This window comes from Elaeis guineensis, chromosome 12 (assembly GCF_000442705.2).
Source record: "Elaeis guineensis isolate ETL-2024a chromosome 12, EG11, whole genome shotgun sequence".
NCBI lineage: Eukaryota > Viridiplantae > Streptophyta > Magnoliopsida > Arecales > Arecaceae > Elaeis > Elaeis guineensis.
This window is the reverse complement of record NC_026004.2, coordinates 19,008,269-19,034,791: the sequence shown is the minus strand read 5'-3', so window position 1 is coordinate 19,034,791 and position 26,523 is coordinate 19,008,269. Positions and strand designations below refer to the sequence as shown.

The window sequence follows — 26,523 nt, the reverse complement described above, 5'->3', positions numbered from 1 at the left end:
AGATGATGATATAGGAGAGGAGAAGGGGGTTCTTATAGACAAGTTTCCTGGACCTAAACAGACTTCCCTCCACCCGATCTCCATGAAATCAAATGTGAAGAAGACTCTGATTAGGAGTCTTCTTTCTCCTCTCTGCCACGCTCTACACTAAATTTTTTTTCAAGAATTTGGGCTTCTAAAGTTTGGGCCTGGTCTAAAGGCCCAAAAAGGCTAGGTTATTACATTCTCTCCCTCTTAAAATAATTTTATCTTCGAAATTAATTTTGTTTGATCAATAATTTTTAAAAAAAACATCGATTATGTCATGCTTGAGCTTTTAATAGTCTGCCTTATATAGTACTTATTTCATAAGATTTTGATATAACAAAATTATGTGAGATCTCAAACTTATTCCCTTCGTGCTGATTTTTCAATTTTTTTAAAACAAACAATAACATCCTAATCTGGTATTTAAATACCAAAATTCTTTATCCATTATATTGATTGATTAACTCATTGCCTTTAATAGAAACTAAAGATAGCCTAAACATCAAACACTTCTCATAATTATAGGCTTTTTTTCTTTTGACCTTCAAATAACTTTAACAACTGGACTTCCATCTTAGGAGAACCTCAACCTTCTATATCAGTTCGAGTAACAATGTTAAATTTTGAAAATATAAGATCTGAGTCAAGACATTCTAAGTTTGAACTAACAAAAAAATGATTATGCTATTAACAATAAACTTGAGATATCTAAGATTTTTTGATATTATATATAATGACATAATCTATTAGCAAAAATTGCTCGGTTATGATCAGATTAGATCAAAATCTGTAGCATTCTTTCATTATCAATAAAATCTTTTCTTATTTGTAACTAATATATTCTATAATATCTTTTGATTTAAACTATTAATATTTTAAATTAATTTAAACCATCACACTTTTGCTGCGCACTCTGATCTTAATTTATCAAATTATATTGATTTATCGAAAGATATCCTTGCCTATTAGATCAATTAAAGATAGATCTAACTTTCAAATTTTTTATATAAATCTTAGAGCAAAACTTTAAGTTTCTTTGTCTTTACTGCTCCTTGGACATAGTACATCAAAATTAAGTTTCTTTATCTTTACTGCTCCTTGGGAATAGCACATCAAAATTAAATCTTGATCCACTTTCCATATTTGAATTCATTGCATAAGCTTCATCACTCCTCAAGAATCCAACATGTCTAGAATTAATTAGAGTTAACTTTAGATTTATCTTATAATCATTTAGATAATTTTTAAATCAATCTTCTTTTTTTTAGAAGAATTAGCTCCAACTCGAACAAACTAGAAGAACTCAAGTCAACATCTTTGTAAGTAGAATCAACTTGTTTATTTTTTATAAATCTCTTTCATCACAATCCTTAGCATCAATAGATAAATCCATATAAAATTTTATCCTTTATATAAGTCATTCAAAATTTAATACTAGCAAGATATCTTATATTAGCTTAAAAATTTAAATTTAATTTGAATTACCATCCACTATCTTCAATAATCACAAGAAAAAGTGAGGAATCTAATCCAAAAATTAAAATATAAATTATTAAAAATTTTATCATAATATATACATCATACTCAAATAAAACTAATTTTCTTATTCAACTAAACAACAATATCAAAAAACCTTAGATCCACTTAGAAAAGCAAACTTTTGACTTAAAATTCAATGCAACTTGAAAGATTAAGAAATCATATCCAAATATGATATTTTGAATAATCAAAGATTTTATCAAGCTGTGTATCTCATATTTTCATAATAAAATTTAAATATATTTTTTATCTAAAATTGAGTTTCATATATGACCTTTTATAGATTTAATACTCAAAAATATTTTTCTTTCATATGATGTAATTTTTTTTTAGACCATGTCCTAACTAACTTCTTTTTGATATGTCCAAAAATTTTATAGTGCTCAAAAAAATTAACATCGAAATCAGAAAAGTTATCATGACCTTCACCTATATAAGTTTCGCATTCAAAAATCATTGAGTATACTCAACACAACACATCAATATCTCCCTCTTTATTCTAGCATCAACACTTCTCATGCTTAGGTCAATCCTACTAATTGAAATCCAAGATATAACTCATAAATTCTATTATAGACATCATATACCACTTATGCATAAATTTCATTATAGTATCTGTTGATTCGAAATCTAAATATTGAATCTTTTTTTTATGTCTATCATATTCTTCATAATCATAGCCTCAAGTTCAAATATCACTAAAGTCATAATCCCAAATAATTATAACCTTAAGCTCAAATACCACTTAAGTCATATTCTGTAGTGATCATAACGTAAACTCTAATATCATTCTATCACATCCTTAATGATCATTACCTTAAATTTGATTTTTAAAAAATTTATTATTAAATTAATAGCGATGAAAAATTTTCGTTGCAAAAAAAATTTTTTGCGATGCAAATTTCTCATTGCTAAAAATTTTTAAAAATTTTATTTTAGAAAATATTTTAATTAAATTAATAGCGACAAAAATATTTTCATCACTATTAATTTTTTATTTATTAGCGACATTATTATTCATCGCAAATATTTTTTTTATGATTAAAATTTTTCATCAGAAATATTTTAACGATGAAAATTATTCATCGCAAATAACTTTTATTAGCAATGAAATATTTTTTCATCGTAAAATATTATCAACGATGTAATTATTTACAACTAAATATTAATGATGAAAATATATTATTAGCGATGAAAATTATTCGCCTCACCTATTTTGTTGTAGTGTCAGCGACAATGCAGACCATTGGCTCTAAAAATGGAGCATTGCAAAAACATTCACTGTTAATAAATGCTATTTGTTCCCTAAGTATGGTGGGGTAATCTCCCCTCTTGGTAATTTCTTTTGGAGATTACTAGTGCCGAAGAAGATCAAGCTCTTTGCATGGCTGAGCTGCTTCGATAAAATACTGACAACTTCAAATCTCATGAAGAAGGAACTGGCATTGTCAGATCACTGTTCTCTCCGTGGTGAAAATAGAGAGATAATAGACCGTATCTTTCCACAGTGCAACTACTCCAAGATGTTCTAGTGATCACTCTTCAAAGACTTCAGAGTTCCTCAATTTCCTAAGAGGTACATGGAAGTATGGGATGCTTGGAGAAAGCATACAACCATCTCTTAACTTTTCCTTGCTATAGAAAGTTTTTTTGCCATCGGGTGTTGGTGTTTGCGGAGGGAACGCAACCAACGAAAATTCAGGTTTCAACCAAAAGCGGTTTAAGGCAACTTGGTAAATCTTACAAGGGATAGGAGCTCGCAAACATGGAGCTGGAGGGGACCATACGTCCGCAGGGATGGTGAACGACGCAACGAGCTTCTGGGGACCTTGTCTCCCAGTCGGTTATCGACTGTTCTTAGGTGGACAAAAACACTGTCCACTTTCCTTGTTTTAGTATAGGAGGGGAATTAATTTTGAGTGTTCGCATTTTTACTTGGGGTCTAGTTTTTTAGGTGCTTTGATAGGACTTCTTCATTACGTAAAAGTGCCCCATCTTTTCTTTTAAGTACTCTTTCTTGTGTAATACATTAAATTATCTAATGCAATTCTCATGACGGGGAAGTAACTTACTTCTTCCTTGTTTCTCTCAAAAAACAATCATTAATAACAATACGAAGCAGTCAATTAAATAAGTGTACCCAAGAACAACAGGACTTGTTCAACTATGACAAGACTTGCTCAACAAAAGCATACAAATCACAAAATGCCCTCCCCGATATATCAAAGGAAAAACAGGACATGTTCAACTATGATAAGATTCATTACAAATCCATGGAACAGTTCATCCCGATGTTTGTTGGCCTCGTGATGGTAGAGGATCCAAAGAGAACCCCGTCAAACGAAAGCAGGCAAAAAAAAAAAAGGCAAAACAAAAAATGAAAACAGATCGAAAGAGGGAGCGCAAGAAGCAACAACAAGAACATGCGGCTTAAGGAAGTAACAGCAGCTATATAATGTATGCTTATGTAAGCCTTCATAATGTCTTACTAATATTTGTGGACCATTCTTTATGACTTCAGACCCTGCCAATTATCTCTGTCGCTGCAGTCAATTTTTTTACAATATCTCCTGTATGCATTCGTTCTTTGGGTGATCTGTTGGAACATTGTAGCCCAACGCTAATCACTGAAATTAAGCACTCTAGTATCTTGTATCGTTTAGAGCTTTGTCGTACGTCATGGACAATTTCATACTCTTCCTTTCGTATCAATTGCGGATCTATGATATTCATAATTTGAGTAGGAAAGGCCGTCTCAACAAATTGATGAAGATCTAGGCTTTCATTAAAGATTTCATCGGTGGGTCTCTTTCCAGGAAACATCTCCAAGAGAAGTATTCCATAGCTGTACACATCTCCTCGAGTTGATATTTCGCTTCCCAAACCGTACTCTGAGATTCATTTTCAAACAAGGTTATGTGTTTGTACAAACACTATGTCAAAAACATAATTAACCATTGAAGATAATGTTTCGCTAGGAAAACAAAACAAAGAAATGGATCATGTCTCCATGCCACCCAAAGATTATATTATAAGCATACATTCACATCATAAGGTGGAAATATGTTGTAATATAATCAATGAGCCACATTATTTAACGCACGAGTGGATGTTCGAAAATGATCAAACTCAAACTCAAGAACTGGGAGTCCACACAATAGAAGCTTAATATCAATGGGACCATCATGAGTTAAATAAGATTTGCACATCGATTTTCAATTACATATAATTTGCAAATGGAGAATGCTGTATTAGATTCAAATATGAATAATGTTAAAACAACGGCAATGCCGCTTATATTTCTTTGTACCTGTTAGCTTTCTGTTTGCCTTTAGCTGCTCACCTGGAGAAAACTAGAAAATGAAAAGTAGAAAAATTGTGCGTGCAGTCTCACCTGGAGCAATATATCCAACTGATCCTTTAATTGCCACCAAGCTTGCAGATATGGAGAATGAGTTAGTAGATTTAGAGAGAAACTTTGCCAGCCCGAAGTCACTCACATGGGCAGCCATGTCATCGTCCAGAAGAATGTTGCTCGGCTTGAGATCACAATGAACGATTGGCACTGGGCTATGATGATGAAGGTAATCCAGTGCAGAAGCCACATCAATGGCTACGCTCACTCTCTGTTCTAAATTCAAAATCCTCATCGAGAATCGCTCATTCAGTTTTGGATGCAACCATTGTTCCAGGCTTCCATTCTCCATAAATTCAAGAACCAATGCTTTGAAATCATTACCTCTAAAATCAACACCAGAGCACGCAGTTATGATTTTGACCAGGTTCCGATGACGGATGCTCCTCAAGGCCTCACATTCAGCTATGAAACTCCTTGAAGCCCCCTGCTGCTGAAGGTTCAGTATCTTTATAGCAACCATCTTTTCATCATCCCACTCCATGACCCCTTTATATATGGAACCAAAGCTCCCAACACCAATCAGATTTGCTGAAGAAATCCCATCAGTTGCTTTGACAAATTCGGCGTAGGAGACTCTAATAAGTTCTGTTCTCAAGGTAGCCATGGATGGATGTCTCTTTCTTGATTTTTGTGTCGAGTAAAGTAAAATGAAGAAGAGAATCAGAGTCAAACCTAGAACTCCACTGGCAACTGTGATGATCACTGCCGAGATAGCAGCTCTGTGTTTGTCCCATTTGGTTGGGCAGAGGAACAGGGTGGTAGGTGCAGTTCAGGGATGCCACCGCAGATCTTTGGATTCCCAATGAGTGAAAATGCACTCATATTTGCAAAGACCCCGTCTAACGGAACCTCGCCTTCAAAGCTGTTGAAAGAGAGATTTAGAAATTGGAGCGAGTGAAATATTTGGAGATATCCTGGTACATGCCCCGATAGGTTGTTGCTTGAGAGGTCCAGAAATTGAAGGCCTTTTAGATTGCCCAATGATGTCGGGATGATCCCTTCAAAAACATTACCACTCATATCGAGGTTTGCAAGGACCACGCATTTGCCAATGCTAACTGGGATTTCACCATACAATCTATTCTCAGAAATATCGAGGTTATTGACATTTATCAGGTTGCCAATTTCGGAAGGTAGGAGCCCATGTAATGCATTGTGTGATAAGTATAGGCCTAAGGATAGAGAAGGCAGGCTAAGAATCTCTATGGGTATAGTACCTGTAAGCTGATTGTCAAAGAGAGCGAGTAACTGCAAGTTCTTGCAGTTTCTAAGTTGGGTTGGAATGCTTCCACTCAATTTGTTTCCGTGCAGATCGAGCCAATTCAATAGACTAATGTTTCCGAGTGAAGGTGGAATTTGGCCGAAGAAATTGTTGTGAGACATATTCAGTACATGCAGTGCATTAAGATTTCCAAGAGAGGCAGGAATATTACCTGTGAGAAGGTTTGGACCCATGCCAAGTACCATCAGGTTTTTCAGGTTCCCTATATTTGAAGGAAGGCTTCCAGATATCTGGTTATTGGAAAAATCAAGGGCCTGGATATCTGTGGAGAGGTTGGATATGGAATTGGGTAAGACACCAGCGAGATTATTGTTGCCCATTACTAGTGATTTCAATTTGCTGCAGTTGGTTAGAGCAGTGAGGAAGCTCCAATCGTCGGCCTTCTTGGCTGCTAGTTGGTTCCCAGAAAGGTACAATACTGACAGGTTCTGTAAGTTTCCAAGGTTACAAGGGATTTTTCCATGGAGATTGTTCATTTGGAACTGAACGAAAGACAGCCCAGAAGCATTGGATAATGAAGAAGGGATAAGTCCGGTGAACTGATTGAAGGCCATGTCGAGCCAACTGAGGTGGGGAAGAGTGCTGCCTATGTCAGATGGGATAGTCCCTCTGAGACTATTATATCCCACACTCAAATCCTCGATACTTGAGAGATTGTATAGACAGGGAGGAATCATGCTTGATAACTGGTTTAGTCCTACAGCGAGGACAATAAGAGAGGGTAGACGGCATAAGGAAGATGGAATGGCTCCCGACAGGGTGTTCGCTGCAAGACGAATATTGGCGGCAGAGGACAGGTTCCCTAACCAAGGAGGGATGCCGCCTGTAATCCTGTTGCTGGACAGGCGGAGGGATTCCAAAGAGGAGAGGTTGGTGAAAGATGTTGGGATGCCGTTGAGAAGGTTCTTATGTAGGTCAAGTGTAATTACCTGTCTGCAGTTTCCAAGACTGGATGGAATTTGTCCTTCCAGAGAATTCAGGCTTAGATTGAGATATCGCAGCCGATGCACAAGGCCAAGCTCTTGTGGAATGGATCCTTTGAGTTCGTTTTCTTGGAGACTGAGTCTGCGGAGGAATGTGAGGTTGGCTATGGATGGTGATATGGTGCCAGCTAGGCCAAGAGAGGGTAAGTCCAGAGCAATGACCCTCTGAGGGTGCCGACTGCCACACGTGACACCTTTCCACTGGCAGAAATGAAGCGACTTGTTGTCCCAGGAGGACAGAGCCCAAATGGATCATTATATATATTAGACTTGAATGAAATGAGAGCCAAGTGGTCACTCCCGCTTCTGCTGTTATTCCTGGCCACCAAGGAGGTTGCACTGCTGGTGATGGCAGGAAATTGGGGAGATGGGATCAAAATATGACATAAGAGTAGAAGAGTGGCATGCATGAGACAGGACCACCAAGATGCCCTCTTTGAGTTGCAGAGACAACCCATGTACACTAGGAAGTTGAGAGGAAAAGAATGAATAAGATAACTTGGGGGAAGCTTAATTTGGATGACCTTCTAAGAGCTAGCATGCAGACTTTATAATAGGATTTCTTGGCCGGTTGATGATTGGAGGAGTCTCTATTTAGTCAGGCTTAGCGAGCGTTGTGGGTCTCTAAAAAATAAACTGAGGAAAGATGAATGAAATTACCTGCCAGCTGGGATTCTAGCGGAAGGAACTTCTGCCGCACATCCATGCACAATGATTGAGCGTGAATCATGGAAGAACCAAAGAAAGAAGCAGTAGTCTTGCCGGCTCATGTACGTTTTCGGTGCACGGTCTGGTCCCATAATTGCATCGCATGCATCCTTTCAAACTTGAAGTTTTTAATGTCACAAATACTTGGACGCAAGAAACATAATTATTCATTATATGTATATCAATAAACATATGCGTAGACATGGAAGATACAGATGTGTTTTCGTGTCTGATTTTTAGATGATTCCTCCGTTGGATTTTTGTTTTTCTGGAACACCTGACATCTGGCACCTATCTCATGTCCAGGTTGCATTAACCAAATGCTCGCTTAATAGAAATCTCATTCTTGTTTTAAGAAATTCAGAAATCTCATTCAAAGAATTCGATCCCATATGGTGAGTTTGTAATGCTAGTGCTGAGTATTTCTTTGAGAGATAAGGGACGGCACAGGACATTATTTTCAGGCAGAAGTCTTTTCTTTTTTTTATTTCTTTTTTTTTTTCGGGTAGCAAAGAGAAGCTTCATTTATATTGTACTGAAAGATACATGGAAGTAACAAAAATAGGTTGCTGTATACACAAAGGAGCAACCCTTATGCAAGGATAATCTTTTGACTGGAGTCTTTTGACTGACTTGCTGTGGAATAATCAGTGAGAGCTGATACCAACCCCAAGGGACGAAATCACGTCTTCAAGACTTACCATCGAAGCGGGTCTTCCACGCAGAAAGTTCTTGGACTACTGATTGGTTGCATGTCTCACGCGGAGGACATCCTCATGGCAGAAAAGTTAAACAGAAGACAAACAAATGGATGATGATCCAGATATGCACTTGATTAAGCCCGAGAGGACCCATCGTTATCGTCTTGGACAGGCGTCGAAATATCAGATTCGTCACTTTCAACAATTTAACCGGCTGATATTACTACTTTAACATGCGCTAAATCTCGCCCTGTCCCCTTCCCAACGTTTCAACCACGGTACCCCTTCCGCACGTTTCAACCACGATACTAAAAAAATGCTGCAGGATGCTGTACATGATTCGACATCATCCACCTTAAGATGGATGGCCACACATGTATGTTAGAAAAAAATTAAGAAGAAATTTATAAATTTCAAAAATATTTGATAGTTTGAATAGCCATCCATTATTCATAATGGATGGTACCTAACCATGTACAATACTCAGCGGTATTTTTTGAGTATCATTAAAAATCTCATTCCTTCAACCATATGATCATTGATATCGTGCTCGAACAATGACAACTGCATGCACAACATTCACACGTGCCAGCGATCAAGGCCACTGAACAATTTGTTGGAACCCAATCGCAAACACAAGTTTCTATGCAAGATTAGCCGACTTGGAGCCATCCCCTCCACATGATGTCACATCTTATGTATAAGTACAACTCGACAGTTATATAAAAATATATTATAAATCATGTATTATCATAAATCTATCATGAATAACACCTGCGATTTCATCTGATTTATTATTCACATCTCGTTAACATGATTCAAGTCAATAATTATCTTTCAGTTTTCCACTAATCATGTTCACACTTCGGCCTATGACTAGCAAACCATAATCCATACTTCGATTTATGGTAGCAAACCAAAATATCCATATTTTGACCTACAATAATAAATCAAGATATCCGTCCTTCGACCCACGATGGCAAATCTAGATAACCATGTTTCGACCCACGGCGGCAAATCAGAATGTTATGGTTCAGCTAAAATATCACAATCCGACCCGTGACTGACAGTCCACATCATCATTAGTCTAAATCCTCTTACATGATTAATAAATCATTCAATAATTTCAAATTATATCTTTTGCTCCATTTCAAAATAGCCAACATCTTATACCAAACAATCAACAAATGATACATATATATAATAAAGAACCATATGCTTATATATTCGTATCAATGATCATACTCTAATGATAATCATTTGGCACAAAATCAAAAATCATCGCATATAATAAAAAATATATACACATACATACAAATGATCATATAAAAGGATCATTATCTCTATCTATTTCAGACTCAAGCACAGCAATTGATCAACTTCTTGATGAATGAACCCTAAGATAAAATGTTCCACTCGACATCTTTACATAATCAATGTCAACATAAAAGACATAGACGGTTACGGACAGTGAAAATATTAAGATAGCACTATAGGTCTATGACTCTTCCCAAAGTCAATCGAATAATCTAGATTTATCTAGATTTTGGATCCTCCACTAATCCATAAAGCATCTAGAGAGATAAAGGAAATGGAAAGAGAGAGAGAGTAGAAGAAAGAGAAAATAAAGAGAGAGAAAAAAAGAATGATTTATTATTTTTTTCTTTTCTCCTCTATCTTTCTCTAGTTTTCTTCTCTTCTTCTCATGGAAGGGGAAAAAGAAAGATCTCAAGCCGACCACCTTTCATGGCAGCAGTGACCCCAATGACTCTACGATAGTGGCTATAACCTGGACTGCCCGATCATGGCCATGTCTCACGACGATGGTTGTCCTAGTGGAAGAAAAAAAAAACAAGAATAGGAGAAGGCTCAATCCGGAGCTAATGGCTCGTCAGAGATTTTCTAGGATTCAGAAAAAAACCGAATAAATCCCATGGATTTCATCGGTGGTTTGAGTAAAGATTAGGGCAATACTTAGAGGAAAAAGGGAGGAAAATTTATAGGCTGCATCCTAAGGCTTTCATTAGAGTCCTATGAGCCTTCTAGGACTCTTCTTCTCCATCAAAATGGAAGAAGCGGATGACTCTGATCTTGAGTCTTCCTCCCTCGTGTTAGGCATATGAGCAGTGGTCTGGGTAGCCATTCAAGGCCCATCTTTGTTGGACCAGGCCCATATGGAACGGGCCCTTACATGCAGCAACTCTACACATGATGCCTTAATCAACACCTGTGCAGAGGAATAAATGAACCACAATCTCATCAACAACCACCTACTAACATGCAGGAGTGCGTCCTGCTTGATAGTCAGATTGCATGGCACCAGCTAGCCGAAAGAGGAAAAAACAATCTTTGGGCAAGAAGACTGAAAAGAACAGGATAAACTAAACATGATCAACAGAGGATGCAGTAGCATAGTAGAAATTTCAGCCAAGCATCAACTTTCAGAGTCGCTCACTCCGAACTAATTGTACAGGTACCAGCAATCATATTTAGACGACAATATATCTGACATAACGAAGCAAGAGCTCACAACCCCCACCCCACCACCCTTGGGGGGAGGAAAAAAAAAAACCAAGAAAAAGAAAAGAAAAAACAAACAAAAAACATAAAACCAACCAACCAACCAAACATACCTCAAATGCATCATCAGATAGCCGGTCCAGATTCATCATATATCCTGAAAGATGCAAAAACAATATCCTGAAAGAACATCTAAAAGCACTTCCTGTGAACAATGGCCGGTCCAGATTCATCATATTCTGCCTTTGATATCCACATCTGAAATGCATTTAGTATAAAAGGGCAAGCAAAGAAAACCATCAGAAGATAAGGAGAATAAGGCACCAAGGCAGATCCAAAATGGGGGAGAAAAGACAAATGATGATGGTTTACCTGCTAGAATGTGCTGAGAGAAGCCAAGATGGAACCTCCAATCCACACACTATACTTCCTTTCAGGTGGTGCCACCACCTTGATCTTCATGCTGCTAGGAGCAAGTGCAGTGATCTCTTTGCTCATACGGTCAGCAATGCCCGGGAGCATAGTGGACCCTCCACTAAGCACAATGTTCCCATACAAGTCCTTCCTGATATCTACGTCACACTTCATGAAAGAATTGTAGGTAGTCTCATGGATACCAGGGGTTTCCATACCAATGAGAGCAGGCTGGAAGAGCACCTCAGGGCACCTGAATCGCTCCGCCCCAATGGTGATGACCTGGCCATCAGGTAGCTCATAGCTTTTCTCAACTGCCGAGCTGCTCTTGGCAGTCTCGAGCTCTTGCTCATAATCAAGGGCTACATAAGCAAGCTTCTCTTTAATGTCACGAACAATTTCCCGCTCGGCTGTGGTAGTGAAGGAGTACCCCCTCTCAGTCAAAATCTTCACCAAAGCATCCGTCAGATCTCTACCAGCAAGATCAAGCCGTAAGATAGTATGTGGAAGTGCATATCCCTCATAGATCGCGTCACGCCCCGGCCCAAATTGGGTCCAGAATCAGCCACGGCCCATAAAAAAAAAAAAAAAATAGAAAACAGGGGAGGGAGTCTTCTTCCTCCGTTCACCGGCTCCCAATCGGAGTCGGAGACAAGCTCCCTCCGGCCCTATTTAAGGAGGAGATCCCTCCTCTCTCCTTTCCATCGAAAATCTCGGGGCAAAACGGCGGCAATCGCCGGAAATTCCTCATGGAGACCCATCACTGTGACGTCCAATTTCTCGTCGGAAAAGCTTCGCCGGCGACGGCGATAAGCCTCCTCCCCTTCCTCTCTTCTCCCCCTTCCTTCCCGTGCCGATGTGCATGCTCGCCGGCGACCGGAGTCGCTGAATTTTGTTGCGGAAGTAATCTTCATTTTTTGACCGTTTCCTTTTGATTCCGACGCCGGTGGTCACCGCCAACCACCGGTTTGATCTCCTCTTGCCGTCGGATCACCTCTCCTTCGGCCGCCGACCATCCCTGCACCGGCTGCGCCATCGGCCGGCCAACCAATGAGGGGATCAAAGATCCCCTGTTTCAGTCAAAAACAAGCCTGTGGGAAGAAAAGAAAAGAAGAAGGAAGAAGAAGAAGGAAAAGAAAAAGAAAAAAAAAGAAGAAGAAGGAAAAGAAAAGAAAAAGAAAAGGAAAAAGAGAAAAAAAAGAAGAAGAAGAAGAAGAAGAAGAAGAGAGAGAATTTTCCTCTCCCTCCTTTCTCTCTCTTTCCTCTCTCCTCTCTCCTCTCTCTACCTTCTCTCTCTACAATTTCTCTCTCTAGATTCTCTCTCTAGATCTTTCTCTCTTTTTGTGGATTTTATCTCTCTAGAATCTTTCTACTCTCTCTCTGACTACATCACGGACCCTAGGATAAATTTGAAATAAAAATATGATGATTTGAGATTGCTCCGAATTCGTGCAGTAGATCTGATCCCAGTCCGATTCTATTTGAAATTTGTAACACTTGATTTATATTAAGTCACCCTGATAGGACCTTTGATGATCTCGATCATGATTGCCTCATCTGAAAGATACGAAGATTTCTCTCTCTACTTTCTCTCTCTAGAATTTTCTCTCTCTTCATGGATTTTTTCTCTTTAAAAATTTTATGGATCAGTGGAGGATCCTGATACATAGACAAGTCCTAATTTTGGTTAATCCTAAAGAGAGGTCCTCGATTTGTGTTTTAGGATCGATTATCGGTAATTTCTCTATATGTGATTTTTATATTTGATCAGGGTTATGAAGAGATACGATTGTCTGCACATGATATCGAGTGAAATATTTTGTTAAAGAAATTCATAAATCAAAGAAGAACATTGATTTCTATGCTTGGATCTGTCACCGATAAAGGTAAGAATCCCTGTACATGATCATCGTTATATATGTTATTTACCGTTGGTTTTATCTCATTGATTTTGCATCGTTGGATTTGAGATGGATGAATTTGTTATATCTGAGACACTGTTATTTATTTATGTGATTTTGAGCATGAGTATGTTATATCAATTCATATGTATCAGCGATTGATGGCATGATTATATGGGTATGACATATTTATTACACTGCAAAATTTGAATTGATTAATGAAGTCAAATATTATAGTTTCATGAAAAATAAAGAGAAAAAGAAATATGGTTTGGACTGACCTTGTCATGTGGAATAGTTTGCCAGGAGCTTATGCCTGGAACAGCCCCCACAGGCTTATGTGTGGAAGAATATGATCCGAGAAAGATCATGAAGAATCTGATCCGAAAAAAATCATGAATGATTTGATTCGAGAAAGATCATGGCCACTTTGATCCGAGAAAGATCATGAATATTTCGATCCGAGGAAGATCACAGAAATCGATCCGAATAAAAGATCGTCGCATGATCCTGGTAGTCCAAAGTCAAAGCTAAAGCCAAAGCCAAAAAGAAAGAATTGAAGATGATGTGATAATAGAAAAAAATAGAAAGATAAGATATGAAACAATCGTTGAATAAAATTATTTCACTTATTAATATATGATAATGCATCTCTTTTGATAAAATAGATAATCTATAAATGTTGCAGTATTCTGGACAGTGAACATCAACTTTTATGTGTTATTGCATATCTTTATTTTCAGATTATATTATTATATTGGTGTGATATGGAAATTCTTACTGGGCTGTAAAGCTCACACCCCCCTTTATCTTTCTTTTCTTCTCAGAGTTACAGGATGCTTATGATTGGCTATGGTCTGGATTTACGGGTGATCAGAAGGATAAATAAGAGTGTCATAGTATCTGATCAGAGAATTGAAGAAATTTAATTTGTACCTATACAAGATTTTATGAATTATTGTTGAAATTAATTGTTATGGATGTTAAGGTTGTAACGATTTAATTTGGCCTCGCATATTCTTTAGGGCTTACTCTAAGAAGTGTGCGGCCATCACGTATCCGACCCGGGTCCAGAATCAGCCACGGTCCATAAAAAAAAAAATAGAAAACAGGGGAGAAGACTCCCAGAGGGAGACTTCTTCCTCCGTTCATCGGCTCCCAATCGGAGTCGGAGACAAGCTCCCTCCGGCCCTTTTAAGGAGGAGATCCCTCCTCTCTCCTTTCCATCGAAAATCTTGGGGCAAAACGGCGGCAATCGCCAGAAATTCCTCATGGAGATCCATCACTGTGACGTCCAATTTCTCGTCAGAAAAGCTTCGCCGGCGACGGAGGTAAACCTCCTCCCCTTCCTCTCTTCTCCCCCTTCCTTTCCGTGCCGATGTGCATGCTCGCCGGCGACCGGAGTCGCTGGATTTTGTTGCGGAAGTAATCTTCATTTTTTGACTGTTTCCCTTTGATTCCGACGCCGGTGGTCACCGCCGACCATCGGTTTGATCTCCTCTTGCCGTCGGATCACCTCTCCTTCGACCGCCGACCATCCCCGCACCGACTGCACCACCGACCGGCCAACCAATGAGGGGATCAAAGATCCCCTGTTTCGGTCAAAAACAAGCCTGCGGGAAGAAAAGAAAAGAAGGAAGAAGAAGAAGGAAAAAAAAAAGAAAAAGAAAAGAAGAAGAAGGAAAAGAAAAGAAAAAGAAAAGGAAAAAGAGAAAAAAAAAATAAAAAAGAAGAAGAAGAAGAAGAGAGAGAATTTTCCTCTCCCTTTTTTCTCTCTCTTTCCTCTCTCCTCTCTCTACCTTCTCTCTCTATAATTTCTCTCTCTAGATTCTCTCTCTAGATCTTTCTCTCTTTTTGTAGATTTTATCTCTCTAGAATCTTTCTACTCTCTCTCTGACTGCATCACAGACCCTAGGATAAATTTGAAATAAAAATATGATGATTTAAGATTGCTCCGAAATTCGTGCAGTAGATCTGATCACAATCCGATTCTATTTGAAATTTGTAACACTTGATTTATATTAAGTCACCCTGATAGGACCTTTGATGATCTCGATCATGATTGCCTCATCTGAAGGATACGAAGATTTCTCTCTCTACTTTCTCTCTCTAGAATTTTCTCTCTCTTCATGGATTTTTTTTCTTTAAAAATCTTATGGATCAGTGGAGGATCCTGATACATAGACAAGTCCTAATTTTGGTTAATCCTAAAGAGAGGTCCTCGATTTGTGTTTTAGGATCGATTATCGGTAATTTCTCTATATATGATTTTTATATTTGATCAGGGTTATGAAGAGATACGATTGTCTGCACATGATATCGAGTGAAATATTTTGTTAAAGAAATTCATAAATCAAAGAAGAACATTGATTTCTATGCTTGGATCTGTCACCGGTAAAGGTAAGAATCCCTGTACATGATCATCGTTATATATGTTATTTACCGTTGGTTTTATCTCATTGATTTTGCATCGTTGGATTTGAGATGGATGAATTTGTTATATCTGAGACACTGTTATTTATTTATGTGATTTTGAGCATGAGTATGTTATATCAATTCATATGTATCAGCGATTGATGGCATGATTATATGGGTATGACATATTTATTACACTACAAAATTTGAATTGATTAATGAAGTCAAATATTATAGTTTCATGAAAAATAAAGAAAAAGAGAAATATGGTTTGGACTGACCTTGTCATGTGGAATAGTTTGCCAGGAGCTTATGCCTGGAACAGCCCCCACAGGCTTATGTGTGGAAGAATATGATCCGAGAAAGATCATGAAGAATCTGATCTGAAAAAGATCATGAATGATTTGATTCGAGAAAGATCATGGCCACTTTGATCCGAGAAAGATCATGAATATTTCGATCCGAGGAAGATCACAGAAATCGATCCGAATAAAAGATCGTCGCATGATCCTGGTAGTCCAAAGCCAAAGCCAAAGCCAAAGCTAAAGCCAAAGCCAAAAAGAAAGGATTAAAGATGATGTGATAATAGAAAAAAATAGAAAGATAAGACATGAAACAATCGTTGAATAAAATTATTTCACTTATTAATATATGATAATGCATCTCTTTTGATAAAACAGATAATCTATAAATATTGCAGTATTCTGGACAGTGAACATCGACTTTTATGTGTTATTGCTTATCTTTATTTTCAGATTATATTATTATATTGGTGTGATATGGGAATTCTTACTGGACTGTAAAGCTCACGCCCCCCTTTATCTTTCTTTTCTTCTCAGAGTTACAGGATGCTTATGATTGGCTATGGCCTGGATTTACGGGTGAGCAGAAGGATAAATAAGAGTGTCATAGTATCTGATCAGAAAATTGAAGAAATTTAATTTGTACCTATACAAGATTTTAGAAATTATTGCTGAAATTAATTGTTATGGATGTTAAGGTTGTAACGATTTAATTTGGCCTTGTATATTCTTTAGGGCTTGCTCTAAGGAGTGTGCGGCCATCACGTATCTGACCCGGGTGTTGGGTTCGGGGCGTAACAGAATGGTATCAGAGCTTAGGTTATGATCATCGGAGATTACGATATAAATGATTAGGATGAGGTAGAATAATATCAGAGCTTAGGTTTAAGATTACCAGAGATTATGAAGAGATATTAAAACTTTATATAATATCTGTAGGATGTGACAGAGTGGCATCTGAGCTTAGAGGTTAGGTTACGTTTAATTGGAGACAATGATACAAGTGATTAGGATATGACAGAACATTACTAGAGCCCAAGTTTAAGGTCACTAGGGATTGTCATATATGATATCAAAACTTGAGATTATAATCGATAGAGTCAGAGTTTAAGGTTATAATCATTAAGGATATAATAGAATGATATTATAGTTTAGGTTATGATCATCAGAAAATATGATTTATGTGGTATTTGAGTTTAATATTATAATTATTCAGAATTATAATTTTAGTGATATCTGAACTTAGGTTATGATCATGAGGAACATGATAGATATAAGAGAAAAGATTCAATATTTAGATTTCGAATCAATAGATATTAAGATGAAATTTATGCATAAGTGGCATATGATATCTATAATAGAATTGACGAGTTATATCATAGATTTCAATTACTAAGGTTGACCTAAATATGAAAAGAGTTGATCTTGGAATGAAGTGGGAGGTATTGATAAGTTATGTTGAGTATACTAGAGGATTTTGGAATGTAAAACTTATATGATTGAAGATCATGATTTTTTTTTTATTCCAATGATAATTGTCTGAGCATTATGAATTTTGGACTTATCAAAGAAAGTTAATTAGGGTATGGTCTAAGAAGAAATTTCATCATATGAGAGATAAATATTTTTGAGCATTGAACCTATAAGAGGATCATATATGAAACTCAATCTTAGATGAAAAATATACTTGAATTTTTATTATGAGAATATGAGATACACATCTTGGTAAAATTTTTTTGGTTACTCAAAATATCATATTTTGAATATGATTCCTTGATCTTTTAAGTTGCATTGAATTTCAAGTCAATAGTTTATTTTTCTAAGTGGATCAAAAGTATTTTGATATTGTTGTTAAATTAAAGAAGAAAATTTATTTTGTCAGAGTATGATATACAGGTTATGATGAAATCTTTAATAATACATATTACTATCTTTGGATTAGATTTTTTTTAATTTTTTTTGTGATTATTGAAGATGGTGAAGTGTATTAATTATTCAAGTCAAAGTTTGGATTTTTTTAAATTGAACTAAGACATCTTGCTAGTGTTAAATTTTGAATGACTTATACAAGGGACAAGATTTTGTATGGATTTATTGATTAATATTAAGGGTTGTGATGAAGGGAGCTCTATAAGAAATAATCAAGTTGACTCTACTTAAGGATGTTGGCTTGAATTCTTCTAGTTTGTCAAGTTAGAATTAATTTTTTTAAAAAAAGAAAGATTGATTTAGGAATTATCTAAATGATTGTAAGGTAAATCTAAGGTTAACTCCAATTGATTCTAGATATGTTGGATTCTTGAAGAGTGATGAAACTTATACAATAATTTCAAACATAGAAAGTGGATCAAGATTTAATATGCTATACCCGAAGGTAGTAAAGATAGAGAAACTTAAAATTTTGTCCTAAGTCTTATATGAAATTTGAAGGTTAGATCTATTCTGGATTGATCTAACATATAAGGATATTTTATCTTTGATAGACTTATATAATTTGGTAAGGTGAGATCAGAGTGTGCAGCAAAAGCGTGATGGTCTAAATTGATTAAAAATATTAATCTTTTAAATCAAAAGATATTATGATGGAATACATTAGTTGCAAATAAGGAAAGATTTTATTGATAATGAAAGGATGCTATAAATTTTGATCTAATCTAATCATAGCCGGATAATTTTTATCAGTAGGTTGTTTCATTATAGATAATGCCAAGAAATTTTAGATATCTCAAGTTTATTAATAGCTTGATAGTTCTGATATTAGTTCAAACTTAGAATATCCTGACATAGATCTCATATTTTTTTAAATTTAATATTGTTACTTGGACTGATATAGAAGATTGAGGTTTTCTTAAGATGAGAGTCTACATATAAAATTTATTGGAAGGTCAAGAGAAGAAAGAAATCGATAATCGTGAAGAGTGTCCAATGTTCGACCTTTCTTTATTTTTTTATCAAGGGTAGTCTGAGATAATTATGAATTTCAAGTAGAATGTATTAGACAAATAATGGTGGTATATTAATACAAGTCCAAAATGTTACAGTTCTTCAAAAAGTTGAGAAATCAATAAAAGGAGATGAATTTGAAATTTTAAATAATTTTTGTTATAACAAGATCATGAGAAATAAATAATATATAAGACATTATTGTAAGCTTGAGAATGACATGAAGAATGTATACTTTGAAATATATCTCAAACAACATAACTTAATTTCGAGGACGAAATTATTTGAAGGGGGGAGAATGTAACACCCCGGCCCAAATTGGGTCCAGAATCAGCCACGGCACATAAAAAAAAAAAAAATAGAAGTCGGAGACAAGCTCCCTCCAGCCCTATTTAAGGAGGAGATCCCTCCTCTCTCCTTTCCATCGAAAATCCCAGGGCAAAACGGCGGCAATCGCCGAAAATTCCTCACGGAGACCCATCACTGTGACGTCCAATTTCTCGTCAGAAAAGCTTCGCCGACGACGGAGGTAAGCCTTCTCCCCTTCCTCTCTTCTCCCCCTTTCTTTCCGTGCCGATGTGCATGCTCGCCGGCGACCGGAGTCGCTGGATTTTGTTGCGGACGTAATCTTCATTTTTTGATCGTTTTCCTTTGATTCCGACGTCGGTAGTCACCGCCGACCATCGGTTTGATCTCCTCTTGCCGTCGGATCACCTCTCCTTCGACCGTCGACCATCCCCGCGCCAACTGCGCCGCCGGCCGGCCAACCAATGAGGGGATCAAAGATCCCCTGTTTCGATCAAAAACAAGCCTGCGGGAAGAAAAGAAAAGAAGAAGGAAGAAGGAGAAGGAAAAGAAAAAGAAAAAGAAAAGAAGAAGAAGGAAAAGAAAAGAAAAAGAAAAGGAAAAAGAAAAAGAAGAAGAAGAAGAAGAAGAGAGAGAATTTTCCTCTCCCTCCTTTCTCTCTCTTTCCTCTCTCCTCTCTCTACCTTCTCTTTCTATAATTTCTCTCTCTAGATTCTCTCTCTAGATTTTTCTCTCTTTTTATGGATTTTATCTCTCTAGAATCTTTCTACTCTCTCTCTTACTGCATCACGGATCCTAGGATAAATTTGAAATAAAAATATGATGATTTGAGATTGCTCCAAAATTCGTGCAGTAGATCTGATCCCAATCCGATTCTATTTGAAATTTATAACATTTGATTTATATTAAGTCACCCTGATAGGACCTTTGATGATCTCGATCATGATTGCCTCATCTGAAGGATACGAAGATTTCTCTCTCTACTTTCTCTCTCTAGAATTTTCTCTCTCTTCATGGATTTTTTCTCTCTAGAAGTCTTATGGATCAGTGGAGGATCCTGATACATAGACAAGTCCTAATTTTGGTTAATCCTAAAGAGAGGTTCTCGATTTATGTTTTAGGATCGATTATCGGTAATTTCTCTATATGTGATTTTTATATTTGATCAGGATTATGAAGAGATACGATTGTCTGCACATGATATCGAGTGAAATATTTTATTTAAAAAATTCATAAATCAAAGAAGAACATTGATTTCTGTGCTTGGATCTGTCACCGATAAAGGTAAGAATCCCTGTACATGATCATCGTTATATATGTTATTTACCGTTGGTTTTATCTCATTGATTTTGCATCGTTGGATTTGAGATCGATGAATTTGTTATATCTGAGACACTGTTATTTATTTATGTGATTTTGAGCATGAGTATGTTATATCAATTCATATGTATCAGCGATTGATGGCATGATTATATGGGTATGACATATTTATTACACTGCAAAATTTGAATTGATTAATGAAGTCAAATATTATAGTTTCATGAAAAATAAAGAGAAAGAGAAATATGGTTTGGACTGGCCTTGTCATGTGGAATAGCTTGCCAAGAGCTTATGCCTGGGACAGCCCCCACAGGCTTATGTGTGGAAGAATATGATCCGAGAAAGATCATGAAGAATCTGATCTGAGAAAGATCATGAATGATTTGATTCGAGAAAGATCATGGCCACTTTGATCCGAGAAAGATCATGAATATTTCGATCCGAGGAAGATCACAGAAATCGATCCGAATAAAAGATCGTCGCATGATCCTGGTAGTTCAAAGCCAAAGCCAAAGCTAAAGCCAAAGCCAAAAAGAAAGGATTAAAGATGATGTGATAATAGAAAAAAATAGAAAGATAAGACATGAAACAATCGTTGAATAAAATTATTTCACTTATTAATATATGATAATGCATCTCTTTTGATAAAACAGATAATCTATAAATGTTGCAGTATTCTGGACAGTGAACATCGACTTTTATGTGTTATTGCTTATCTTTATTTTCAGATTATATTATTATATTGGTGTGATATGGAAATTCTTACTGGGCTGTAAAGCTCACACCCCCCTTTATCTTTCTTTTCTTTTCAGAGTTACAGGATGCTTATGATTGGCTATGGCCTGGATTTATGGGTGAGCAGAAGGATAAATAAGAGTGTCATAATATCTGATCAGAGAATTGAAGAAATTTAATTTGTACCTATACAAGATTTTACGAATTATTGCTAAAATTAATTGTTATGGATGTTAAGGTTGTAACGATTTAATTTGGCCTTGCATATTCTTTAGGGCTTGCTCTAAGGAGTATACGGCCATCACGTATTCGACCCGGGTGTTGGGTTCGGGACGTGACAGAAAATGCAGGGGGAACAGATGGGGCTGAAATGTATTGCCATTTGGTAAGCAATTTTTAACAAGAAAAAAAATGAGCCTGAAAGTAATCTGTCAAGTTTTGACAGCGCATTTTTCATTTCATCATCTGGACCATGATAGTTTCCGCAAGGCAAAAAATTTGTTTCTTAAAACCAAGGAATTTCAGTTTTGTCACATCTCGAATCCAACACCTATATCGGGTACGTGATGGCCACATACTCCTTAGAGCAAACCCTAAGAAATATGTAAGGCCTAAAATAATTCATTACAACCTCAACATCCATAATGTCTAATTTTAATAATAATTAGTAAAACTTGTATAATTACAAATTAAATTCTTTAAATTCTCTGATCAGGTATCAATGACACTCTATCTATTCATCTGCTCACCCGCAAGTTCAAATCATAGTCAATTGAGCATCCTATAACTTTGAGAAGAAAAAAAGAAATGGAGGGTGTGAGCTTTACAGCCCAGTAAGAATCCCACATATCTCACCAATATAATCATATAATCTGAAAATAAGAATAAGCAATAAAACATAAAATCTCATATTCAATATCTAGAATAATGTAAACATCCATAAATTATCTGTCTTGTCAAAAGAGATGCATTATCATATGTTAACGAGTGAAATACTTTTATTCAATATTTATTTCATATCTTATCCTTTACTTCTTTTTTCATAATCACATGATCTTTAACCTTTTTCTTTCTAGCTTTGGACTAACTAAGACTATGCCTCAATCTTCATTCGATCAAATTTTCACTCATAAGCCTCTCAAGGTTGTCCCAGGCATAAGCTCCTGACGGACTGTCCCAGGCATAAGCTCCTAGCCGGCTGATCCACATATAAGCCCATGGGATTGTCCCAAGCATAAGCTCCTGGCAAGCTGTCCCAAGCATAAGCTCCTGGCGGGCTATCCCAAGTATAAGCTCCTGGCAAGTTGTCTCAGGCATAAGCTCCTGACCGGCTGTCCCACATAACGAAGCTAGTCCAAACCATATCTTTTTCATTTAATTGTTATATATTGATTTCATCAAATCAATTCCAATTTATAGTGTGATTAAAATAGATATATCATGCTCATATAATCATGCCATCAATCTCTGATATATATATATTGATATAACATACTCATGCTCAAAATCAAATAACAGTATTTCAAATATAATAAATTCATCGATCTCAAATTCGACGAAGCAAAATGAATGATGCAAGACCAACAGTAAAATAGCATATATATATATATAATGGTGATCATGTACAAGGATTCTTATCTTTACTGATGACTGATCCAAATACAGAAATCAATGTTCTTCTTTGATTTATGAACCTCTCTAACAAGATATTTCACTCGATATCTTATACAGATAATCGTATCTCTTCATGACCCTGATCAAATATAAAATCATATATAGAGAAATTATCGATAATCGATCTTAATAACATAAATCCAGGACTTCTTCTAGGATTAATCAAAATTAGGATTTGTCTAAGTATCTGGACCCTCCACTGGTCCACAAGACTTCTAGAGAGAAAAAATTCATGAAGAAAGAGAAAATTCTAGAAAAAAAAATAGAGAGAGAAAGTGGAGAGAGAATCTTCTTATCTTTCAAATAAAGCAATGATGATCGAGATCATTAACGGTCATATCAGAGTGACTCAATATAGATTAACCATGACCGATGTTATAAATTTCGAATAAGGATCGGATCGGGATCCAATCTACTGTACGAATTTCGAAGTGATTTCAGATCATCTTATTTTCATCTAAGATTTATCCTAGAATTCATGATGAAATCAGAGAGAGAGAAAGACTCTAGAGAGAGAAAATCTGGAGAAAAAGTAAAGAGAGAATCTAGAGAGAGAAAGATAGAGAGAGGGGAGAGGAAAGAGAGAGAAAAGAAAGAGAGAAAATTCTCTCTTTCCTTTTTTTTTATTTTTTTTCTTTTTCTCTTTCTCTTTTTCTTTTTTGTCTTCTTTTTTCTTTTTCTTTTTCTTTTTCTTTTTCCTTTCCTTTTCTTCTTCTTCTTTCTTTTCTTGTTTCTCTTCCCGACCGAACAGAGGACGGACCGAGGGGGGCTCGATGGCTCGGCTCCGACGAAGGGCAGCAACATGGCCGGATGTCCGGCAGCAGGTGGAGGCAGCGGTGGAGCAAGGGATGGTCGGCGGCAAGGTTTGGCCAGCGAGAAATCAAGAAGAGATCAGAAAAACAGGGGACCGCCACTTTTTCTTTTGTTTTCTGGTCATTGGCCGATCACTGGCAGCCAAGACCCTCAAGAAAGAGGGATAGAGAGATGAAGTCCTATCCTACGGGTGAGATGCCACAGACGGCACACCGGTGGTCGGAAAAGAGGAGGAAAAGTGTTCGGCCAAACAGAACAAAACAGGGGTTCACCTTTTCATGGATTTTCCGACTATCCCGACGGCCGGCGAGGGTGCACGAAGCCTTGTAAAGGAAGGGAAGAAAGAGAGGAAGGAGGGTTGGGGCTTACCTCAAACTTCGATGAGATCTCTAGTGAGAATTTGAGGCAAACACGAGAAGAGCATGGACGGCTTCAACGAAAAAATCCGAAAGGAAGAAGAGGAAGAAACTAGTGCTCGTCCTGGCCGACCATGGAGGAGGAAGGGAAGATTTTATAGATGTCTTCCTAGGGTTCCTAGTGGTCCTAGGAGTCCGTATTCTAATCGGCAAGAGGAGGAAGAAGAAGACTCCTGTTGGGAGTCTTCTCATTCCATTTTTTTTTTTTAGGCGGGCTTAGTGGACCTAAATCTAGATGGGCTTGATCAAGGGCCCAATAGGCTGGGTTATTACTGGTTTCTCCAAGAAAACCATAACTGAATGAAGGCATGGCACTAAATACCGCATCAGAGAGATTCGGATCCTAATAAGTTAGTCTAGTTCTGGCTGAGAAGGAAGATAAAACGGTAGCAAACAGATTGCTGTTTTCCTAAATTTGATCACAAATTGAAACACCAGAAAATTACCATAAATCTAATGATCCCTGAAAATGATGAATGTAAAACAAAGAGAGAGAATCAGAGCTTAATGAAGCAACCAGAAGGTTAACTCGTGGTGACCAAGGTAGCAATAACAAAAGAGAGGAAAAATTTGATGCCATGTCTTTTGGCAAATAATCTTGACTAGTTCTTGGATGAAAGAATATACAAACATTCAAAAAACCTTTGATTACCCACATACCAATATATCACAACTAAACAGAATAATCTAAAAATTGGAAGAAACAGAAAAACTATGTCGAAGTACCTTGACAGAGGAGGTTCAATAACCTAACATTCAAATAAAGAATATAAATAAACATACTTGTTGTACGTCCGCTGGCATAAAGGGAGAGGACAGCTTGAATAGCAACATACATGGCAGGAACATTAAACGTCTCAAACATTATTTGTGTCATCTTTTCCCTGTTGGCCTTTGGATTCAGAGGGGCTTCTGTGAGAAGAACTGGATGTTCTTCAGGTGCTACATGGAGCTCATTGTAGAATGTATGATGCCAGATCTTCTCCATATCATCCCAATTACCGACAATTCCATGCTCAATAGGGTATTTCAAAGTCAGTATACCTCTCTTGGACTGGTTCTCATCACCAACATATGCATCTTTCTGTCCCATCCCAACCATGACACCAGTGTGGCGGGGCCGACCAACAATACTTGGAAAAACAGCCCGGGGAGCATCATCTCCAGCAAATCCAACTTATTGCAAAGGATTCAGGGCATTTTAGTTAAATACAATACACTATATGAAAACATTAAATGCAACTTCCTACATTCTTTCCTAAATATCAGCCCTACAGTATGATACCAAACATATTTCTCACCTTCACCATCCCCGTTCCATTGTCACAGACAAGGGGTTGAATGTCCTCGGCATCAGCCATACTTTATGTTAAACCTGCACACAGCCTATCCAAGACAAGGTCAGAAGTTAAATAATGCCCGACAACTTTAAGCAGGTAATGGTGGTAAGATGGAAATCTTGCAACAAGAAAGGGGGATGCAAAGAAACTTCTCAATGCTGGTCTACAGGAAATTATGAAGAAGAAGAATATCCTAAATTCAAATAAATAAAATACATCTCTAGTAAGAATCTGTCACGCCCCGAACCCAACACCCGGGTCGGATACGTGATGGCCGCACACTCCTTAGAGCAAGTCCTAAAGAATATGCAAGGCCAAATTAAATCATTACAACTTTATCAACCATAATAATTTATTTCAACAATAATTCATAAAACCTTGCATAATTATAATTTAAATTTCTTCAATTCTCTGATCAGATATTATGACTCTTTTACCTATCCTTCTGCTCACCCGTAAATCCAGGCCATAGCCAATCATAAGCATCCTGTAACTCTGAGAAGAAAAAGAAAGATGAAGGAGTATGAGCTTTACAGCCTAGTAAGAATTCCCATATCACACCAATATAATAATATAATCTGAAAATAAAGATAAGCAATAACACATAAAAGTCGATGTTCACTGTCCAGAAAACTGCAAACATTTATAGATTATCTGTTTTATCAAAAGAGATGCATCATCATATGTTAAATAAGTGAAATAATTTTATTCAATGATTGTTTCATGTCTTATCTTTCCACTTTCTTCTATTATCACATCATCTTTA

At 36.8% G+C, this 26,523-nt stretch overlaps 1 protein-coding gene and 1 pseudogene across 1 annotated transcript; both read right to left on the bottom strand.

Moving 5' to 3' along the window:
- Nucleotides 1-3,782: 3,782 nt before the first annotated feature.
- Nucleotides 3,783-7,739, bottom strand: LOC140852791 (uncharacterized). The gene is given in 4 exon segments (XM_073246324.1): nucleotides 3,783-4,457; nucleotides 4,961-5,713; nucleotides 5,716-7,491; nucleotides 7,494-7,739. Coding segments are annotated over 4 exon segments (3,117 nt in total). The 5' UTR covers nucleotides 7,708-7,739; the 3' UTR covers nucleotides 3,783-4,083.
- A 3,556-nt stretch (nucleotides 7,740-11,295) lies between these two features.
- On the bottom strand, nucleotides 11,296-25,589 carry LOC140852961 (actin-7-like; annotated as a pseudogene).
- Nucleotides 25,590-26,523: the final 934 nt, after the last annotated feature.